Below are 8731 nucleotides of genomic sequence, written 5' to 3' on the forward strand. Positions count from 1 at the left end.
CTTGTCTTCTCCCTCTCTATATAGTATATTTTCCACTTCATTGTTTCAATGCTGAGATATGCGTTTTAAAAGTCAAGTACAGTACTTACGGGGGAAGCAGGTAGTAGGCTTTTTCACAAAATTCCATGCTAAAAGAGATTCTCACCTACTTCTGTCTGTGGTGCCCCCTGAGTAGATTGCCTGCATTATTTTAATGGCTAACCTGTTCAAGTTGGTTGCTTTTCCAGAGATGACTACATCAGAGACTCCTGTTCATGTCAAAGAGCCCCATTTCTTCTTGATGGGTCTTTAAATTAATTGTCATTATGTGTGCAGAAATCTTTTTGAAACCCCACCTTGAAAAATTTATTCACATAAAAAGGTGGGTCAGTTCTCTGATTTGGTTGCCAAAGATTAAAATGATTCTTTCAAATACCTATCTGTGTTTGATTTAATAAAAACAAACCAAAAACTTCTAATGTATTAAAAATGTAAACATAACTTTTCCCATGGGGGTATAACTAGTAGATATATATTTCTCTGCTATATTTTTAATATCCTTTGAAAACTGAACATATTTTTTCCTTATATCAGTGTGTCCCAGTGAGTTTTATTTTAAAGGCATTGTAGCACTACTCCCAAATTTTCATTCTGATATTTTCTGAGATATCTGGCATTGTACTTTCTACTGCATATAACATATTTTACATATTATTAAATACATTCACTAATAATATTCTGACTGACGTCTATCACCTGCACTCCAAATTTTCAAGAGTTAAGAAATAATTCATGTTTCTATAAATGCGTTAGATTTTCAAAATATAAAAAATCTGTGCATGAATCACCAGTTCCACACATTTCAATAGCATATAGCATAAAAAGGAATTCCAATTCAAATTCTTACAATCCAGTTGCAGATTTTGTTGAGAAGCAGTTGAAGTGCTTCAGCATCACATAAGGTGTGTGGGTATATGCATGTATGTTCTGTAGTTTTGCTTCTATAGTGTTTACATCCTATTGAAGTTTATATAATGATACTTCAGTTCAAAACACTTGGCACTGCTCTTCCATTTTCTTGCTTCTTAATATCTGTTTAAATAAAAAATAGTAGATGGCATAAACATGACAAAGTAAACACAATATAAACAATCCTTTTGTCAGCTTGAATTTTCAGCTTAACAAAGGTTCACCGGATTTTTTTTTGTCTTCTCACCTGCATGAATATATTTGGTTGCATTTATAGAGGTAAGGTGGGAGACTGTAAGTTAAAGGACAGGTTTCCTTAAACCTGAATGTGAATGAATAGGTGTTCATGGAAGAATCAATCCTGTCCTGTTAAGAGAAATGCTTTAAAAGCTTTTTCTTACAGGTCTGCCAAGAATGAGTGCTCATGACCTGCAGAACACTCTCTTTGTTTCCTAGAAGGACAACAGACATATGCTGAGAACAAGTAAAGGATTATGCTGAAGCCMTTTTACTTGTTGCATTTATGACCTAACTGTGATTATAAATACAGCTCTCAACACGGGGGTGAAAAAATTTTTCTCTTTTTAGCCTCAGTGAATCACTGGCATACTCTTACAAAAGGAAGAATGATCAATTTAATGAGTCAAAGTAAGCAGTATCCTCATTTTTAAATATTCTCATGTTTAAGGCTGTTATAGCAGACTTTACCATTCATTCGTTTTACCCTTCATTCACAACTCGGTCTTACATAGGTTAGTACACAATGTTAAGGTATCGTTTGTGCCATTCAGATGAAACAATTTGATAAATATTTTGTATGAGTTATTATGTATTATCAGAGTAACTGCTTACCTCTGTGTTAAAAACTACTGACTGCTCCTCTGTGTGTGCAAGTCTACAGTCTGAACACTTATTAAATGTAAATTTGCCTTGGGGGTAGAGGGGAGAGAGGAGAGAGAGACAGTTGTGTCATTGTTCAAACATTTGAAGAGCTAATGGGAAAACTGTAAATGGAGTGTGTCTGGAAGAACTGTTCCAGGAAGTTCTGTTCTGCTGGAGCAAAAGCTGCAAAATAACATCTATGTGTGAGTTCTTCTGAAATGTTTTTAGAGTTCTGTTACTGTCTGCTCAAAAGTTCTATGTGGATGCTATAAGTTGGTATGGAATGAGCTCAGACAGCAGCAGCAGTTTTGAAAGTGATACTAAGTGATACTATTCTGATACTAAGATTACAGGAGCAAAATTCTCCACCTAAGACTTTTGGTAAGAGTCCTGCACTGAGTGAAGGATACATTCTGGAAACTTAAGATCATTTTTCAAGTCCAAATAATTTCAAAAATTCAGTGGTAGACTTACAGAAATAGTTTAAATACCAGAGCTAAGGATTTGAAAGCTATGCAATTATCAGGAAAGTAACTATTCCCATCCTTCCTGTCATAAACAGACCTTTAGTAGAAATACCAGCTCTAATTCCAATTAATACAATAGATGTTTCTGAAACTCATGAAATTATGACATAGTAAAGAAATCAATATTAACCAATATTACCAGAAAACACAGTGGAAGTTATTTTTCAATATAAACTTAATCTCTAAGCTTTATAAATCTGTTTGTCAGTCTCAGTATTATGAATATAAAAGAGCAACAAAGAAAAAGGAATGTACTTACGGTGAAATTGTACAGCCAGAAGCATATGCATGGTGGCCAGTATAGCGTATATCACAGCGTACTATATTGTTGGAGTAGTCAGATTCAGGTACCAAATAGCTGGGGTTTACACTGACCTGGAGGGGAGACGGCATAGTACTGTTTCTAGGCATAGTTTCTAAAATTGAGTTGCTAACATATCAAAACAGTTCAAAAGCATAGACATATATGACTGCTTCTTAGGAAAAAAAAAAAAAATCCTCCCCAAAAGATTCCAAGGCATTACCTTCAGAATGTAATTTCCAGGTTTTACATCTGTGATATCAATCCACTGGCAATCTATATCAGCATTGTAAGTGTCATAACAGCCAGGGCTCAATCCCTTAAAAATGAATTTAGATATGCATCAAAATTTTTAGGGAAAGTAACATTCCAGAAATTAATAAAAGACAAAATTACACATAACCATCACAGCCTTTCACTAAGAATAAATACTAAGGCTCAAGTTTTTTAGGCATGATATTTGGAGATCTAAACTGGAATACTTAATTCTGACAGCAGTTTTAAAGACCCCACTTTATTACTACTATATGAAAACCAGTTTTCCTACTGTTAGCTGTATATCGAAGATATCTCTATTTATCTGTTTAGTCAAAAGTTAAAATATTTTAGAAATATTTTATTCTGGAAAACTCCCGCAGCACTTTGAGAAGTGTTTAGCTGCATGCAGTTTCGACCTTCCTCTAAACTAGAGTTCTGGGGAGTAGGAGACTATATAGTCACTGTAACTGCATGACTACTGTAATGCAGGAATAGTTATTTGGCAGGTCATCCCATGCGCTAGGAATGAGAGCAAAACACACTTAAGTTATATGGTGAGAGCATGTTAGGTTGCTTTTTTATAAGATTGAGCTTTGTCACTATCCCACCTGTCTTTTTTTTTTTTTTTTTTTTTTTTTTAAGTCAATTAAAAAGATGTTCTTCATTGCATGGTGGAGCTTCTGTTTACACAAATGCAGACTTTGAAAAACTTTAAGATAGGACACAAAAATTCAAACAGAACTTAATATGTAGCCTTTCTTCCAGGCATATATTTTCAGAAAACTTTGCTGTTAAGCACATTATAACAAATTCCATACACAAATATACCAATGGTTTGAATATGGTATTTTTAAACCATGTCTGAAATAGCTGTCCTTAGTCAGAGCCAGTATGTTCTGATAACACACAGAACAAAATCCTGCAGGAATTCCTTCCTGACCYAGCTGGTGATCAGCTCAGACTTGCTTATATGTGCCAAGTCTGAGGCTGGAGGAACGTTTTACAGTCCTATTACAAACCCCTGAAATATGGGCTTCCAGTGGAAATGCTGACACAGCCATGATTCTAGTGACACAAATACTCCAGATGTAAAATATGTATGTTTAGTTAGATGTCATAGTATACACAAGGGAGAAAGGATATTTTTAAAACCTTTTYAAAGTATGGTGGATGATTCATTATATTTAAAATTTAAGTGTGGACACGTCAGCCAATGGAGCATAGCTGGCATTTCTCTGTCATAAAATAAATACCTACTAGATTAAAAACTGGATGCAGGGATACAAATTTCTGTATAAGTATGGCCACAYTGAGTTAGACCACAGGTCCATCAAGTCATGCCTCTAACAGTAATCAGCAGCAAATACTTGAGGAAAAAGAACATAAGAAATGGGATGTGCTATGTCTTTTACTTAAGCAAATTCCTTCCATCAGGCATTTAATAGATTTTGAGACACAGAATGCCTTCAGATTGTGTTTAATTGCCTCTATTACTCTAAATTGGAACCCATATATTTAGTTTGGTCTTTGCAGCATCCTGTGTCAAGTTTAAGAATTCACTTGTGTGAGACAAGAGCTCTCCCCCTTTTTTAAGCTGTTATATGATTTTTTTGGAAAGTCTTAAATTACTGTACTGTGAGAAATAGTAAGTTTTTAAACTTGTCTTTTGCCATCCAAGACCACTTAAGATTTTATATTATTCTGTGCTTTTCCAAATCAAATTATCATTTTCTATGAAATCTCCTAGTAGTGTGGTGGCCATACTACCTTGCTGCTTATTCTCTTAGGGAGATATTGTATGTGAGAGGGGAAGGGAGTGTTGCTGTAAACTTTCTGAGACGTGACCAGAACTGCATGTAGTATTCTATCAACAACTTGTAYGGCATCATAATGACACATTCCATTTTCTATCCATTACTTTAATAAGCTTTAACATAGTCATTTATATGTGACTAGCAAGAATGTTCACATAGCCTCTGTTCTCTTTAGTGGCCTTCTTATACATGCATGCAGATTTCCCATCCTAGACTGCCACCCAGTAGCTCTAGGTGCTAAAGAAATTCTGCACCTTGCAGCCATGTGCCCAGAGAGGGAGAGAGCCTACCTATGAACTCTGGGATATGGCAAAGCAGTTTGGGAAGGAAGACAACCAAAACCACTTCTTCACTGATTCGGTCTGCAGCTGCCTTTAGCTTGCTTGTCCAGTCCTCTAGCTATAAAGAGCAAGAATTTGTGGTGTGTCTAGGTCATCTGCCAGCAACTTAAGACTGAGAGTCTCCAGACACCTACATTTAGCAGCAGTTCCTGGGTTGATCATAACTCTGTAAGTTGCTACCCTGGCCATTTTGATGGAGAAATTCAGAGCTATTTAGGGCATCAGATGATTCAGCCTGAATTGCTATRGAAAAATACCTGAAGATAAACTCTAAAAGAAAAAGAAGCTCATTTATCACTGAAATACATCTTACCTGCGTATGTGCAGTACATGCATATCGTCTGTAATAGCCATAGTCACAGGATGTATCTTCCAGACAGAAACTCGCTTTGTGTCCTTCAGCAACTTTTCTATGAGAGCTTGCATCCAGCAAGTCATAGTGGCTGAATTCATCCATGCTGTGATAATGTCTGTGAGACCATGGATATGTTGTTGAAGATGGATCAGATGTTGCCAATATTATCCTGTTATATTACTATCTGATTGACCTTCCAACAGAACTGTCTAAATCTTTTCATGCAGAACTAGTATGTTACCATACGTTCCTCTTTCAAGCCATTCAGTTATGTTTTATTCTCATTATCCTAATTTTCATATAAAAATGCTATCTGCTACAAAAAAAAAARAAAAAAGTTTTACTTTGTTGAGGGAAAGACTATATAAATATAGCACTTTGTTTTTTTGTCTTCTCTAAAATTTTCCCTTCTCTCTCTCCTATACAGTAACGATAGTGTTAAGTAATTCATATTTGAATAGTGAATCTTAAGCTTTGCCTTTGGGCAGAGTTTGATTGGAATGCTTACCTTACATGCTGTGAATTCCAAGGAAGTTTGCAATTGTTTTTTTTTCTCCCCATTTTCATGGTCCCACAATACATGTAACGCATAATATTAGTGATTCTACATAACCAGCCTCTGTATACTGATCTTACAGATCTTATTAACTCTTGTTAACTGTTAAGAACTAATGGAAACTGTATAGTGACAATGTTTCTGTAATGTGTGCTTAATGTGGTCTCATACTTCAAAAGCATTCATTACCTTAAGCCTGGGCTGAGAGACCTGTTTTTCCAGCTCTATTAATTTCTAGATCTTACTGTGAACCTGAACATCTGTTGTTATAATTCYACTTTTCCCAAATACATGAAAAAGTAAATCTCTACTTCCCCAGCACCTTGTCTGTGCAGCATTTGACTACTGCTAGTTATGAATGCTATGAGCCCACTAAGTAAATGAAAAAATGTAATTAAAAAGATTTTAATCATACTCTTTTAAGTAAAGAGAAACATAGATGTCTCACAAGCATACAAGACCAGATCACTAAGAATGGTCTACAGAAGATGATGACTAACACTGAAATCTGACGGCTGGCCAAACTAATTGATAGTTACAGTTCATTTCCAACTGGACTTGTTTCAGTGTCACAAAAATGAGCATGAGAAATGGATTTTTTTGTTGCTGTTGGCAATGTGTTTTCTGTCTGAGAACTGAATTAGCATCAGAGATGCTTTACATCTGGAATGCTATAGCTGGATTATATTGGCAGAGCAATAAACTGCTTGATCTACAAACAGGAAAAATCCATTTCTCTCTATCTATTTTATCTGCTGCTTTGTAAGCAGCAGGTAGTGTTTGCAGATTGGCACGGCAGGGCAGGGACAACTAAAGCTTTTATAGACACTTGTTTGTTTGATTTGGTTTTAGCTCTCTGATGCTTACAAGATTTGTAAGATAGTGATATCATCCTTTCTTTGAGTTTGTTTGAATGATAGCAATTTTGCATCTGAATTTGATTACAACTCTATAAACTTAAAATCCCTGATGCTTTTAAGAGGGAAAAGTTCCACTGACTGCAGCAGGCTTTGAATCAATGCATCACATTACATAACCATTTCTACAGAAGAGTAATAACAAAAGATCACTAAGGTAAGGGGCAATGGATATAAGTTGAAACACAGGAAATTCCATCTGCATGTGAGGAAGAACTTCTTTCTTTCCTGTGAGGGTGCCAGAGCCCTGGCACAGGCTGCCCAGGGAGGCTGTGGAGTCTCCTTCTCTGGAGATCTTCCAAACCCACCTGGATGCCGCSCTGTGCCCCGTGCTCTGGGTGTCCCTGCTGGAGCAGGGGAGTTGGACTAGATGATCTCCAGTGGTCCCTTCCAACCTCAACCATTCTKTGATTCTGTGTAARCTTTCCAGTGTTTTATAATTGACCCTGCTATGAAATAGCTGAATAAACTGCAAACTCTTACACACAAATTCTACAAGTTTGCAGAGCTACCTGCTCACAAAACATTGCAAGTGTTCTCCTATGTTTGTCTTGCCTTGCTTCCAGAAATATTGCTTTCAAAAGCAATAGTGCTACGTGGAAATATCATTATATGTATATTGATAATGAGGTCAATCAAGTCAATACCTTCTGTTATCTCTATTGATCAGAAAGTTGCTTGTCAAGACTAAACCATGAAACTAAGACAAAAAATCTAGTTCCATGTTTAAGATGACAGGAACATGTTAGTAAATGAAAATTTTGGGGCCTACATAATAATTTTAACACAGAGAAATTTGTACTTACTGGTTCCACTTAAATGTAACCAAGTAGTGATTTATATAATTTATATATTATATAAATTAATTATTATTAAATTATTTATTATTATTAAATTATATAATTTATATAATTAAAGGGTCTCACAGTCAAAACTAACTTTATGTTGAAACAAAATTTAACATCTATAGATAAGCTTCATATCATCCATTCTGTTTTGATACATATAGCAATGTAAAGAGTAATTACCATTACCATAAAATCTGTGATCCAGTAGAATTCTAAGGCCTCCCTACTTCTTCCCCACTTCATCACAGTTCATCACACAGAATGTGTCACTTTATAATTAGGAATTTGCTATTGAAAAAGATAATTAGAAGGTACTATACTGAGCACTTCACTCACTGGTGACAGCTGTGCCACTCCCATGAATATCGGGGTCTGCTTGGTAGGAAATCTGATGTGCCTTGATTTTTCACTCTTTGAGGGAATCTCAGGAGCACTCGATTATCGTAGTCTCTAACATCTGCTCGATATGCTGAACTATAATAATGCAAAAAAAGAGGAATAAGTGTATGTAAAATAACTTTTAARATTACATTGTTTCAGAAACAGCTAATAGTAACTAATCCTTTAAGTAACCCCAATGAGACCCTTAAATCTCAAATGTTAAAAGTCACAGAAGAATTCCACATGATGTGTTCAGAAGTGCTTGGTATCAGATCAAGAACTGAATAAGATTCAGATCTGCTTGTAATAATGTAAACAGTTTGATTACTGACTTTTTGGCTGTAGCACTTAGGCAGAGCTGCTGTTTAGCTGTAAGATTGCTCTGCTACCAAAAAAGAAATTCTTGTAATTGCTATAAAACAACATATCTTATTGTGTGATCTCATACCCACATATGTAAAGTGTCCCATGCTTATCCTATTTTACATAGTTATAAACTATTTTAATCAACTGGTATGTCAATCAGCAAGAGCCTTTCAAGTATACTTTGTATTAACTTTAAAAAAATGCCTTTTCTTATACCTTTTTCTTTCTAGAGTAAAC

At 35.4% G+C, this 8731-nt stretch overlaps 1 protein-coding gene across 2 annotated transcripts; it reads right to left on the minus strand.

Annotated features, from left to right (window-relative positions):
* Nucleotides 1–707: 707 nt before the first annotated feature.
* Nucleotides 708–8214, minus strand: LOX (lysyl oxidase). 2 transcript variants are annotated; one of them, XM_026046594.1, is made up of 5 exons: nucleotides 8084–8214; nucleotides 5385–5541; nucleotides 2882–2977; nucleotides 2617–2732; nucleotides 708–1071 (listed from the first exon to the last, which is right to left on the minus strand). In XM_026046594.1, exons 2-5 carry the CDS (start codon nucleotides 5526–5528, stop codon nucleotides 1065–1067), a joined length of 363 nt encoding a protein of 120 aa, XP_025902379.1. In that variant the 5' UTR covers nucleotides 5529–5541; nucleotides 8084–8214; the 3' UTR covers nucleotides 708–1064. The 2 variants fall into 2 exon arrangements, with proteins under 2 accessions (XP_025902379.1, XP_025902380.1); XM_026046595.1 differs by lacking the exon at nucleotides 708–1071 and having other exon boundaries at nucleotides 2613–2732.
* Nucleotides 8215–8731: the final 517 nt, after the last annotated feature.

This window comes from Nothoprocta perdicaria, unplaced genomic scaffold (genome assembly GCF_003342845.1).
Source record: "Nothoprocta perdicaria isolate Ctin4 unplaced genomic scaffold, notPer1 scaffold_45, whole genome shotgun sequence".
Taxonomy (NCBI): domain Eukaryota; kingdom Metazoa; phylum Chordata; class Aves; order Tinamiformes; family Tinamidae; genus Nothoprocta; species Nothoprocta perdicaria.

Coding starts and splice junctions, on each gene's coding strand:
- LOX (XM_026046594.1), bottom strand. CDS start 5,528: ATGGATGAATTCAGCCACTATGACTTGCTGGATGCAAGCTCTCATAGA. Junction 2,978..5,384: donor CATGTACTGCACATACGCAG/GTAAGATGTATT, acceptor TTCATTTTTAAG/GGATTGAGCCCTGGCTGTTA. Junction 2,733..2,881: donor CTGGAAATTACATTCTGAAG/GTAATGCCTTGG, acceptor TCTCCCCTCCAG/GTCAGTGTAAACCCCAGCTA.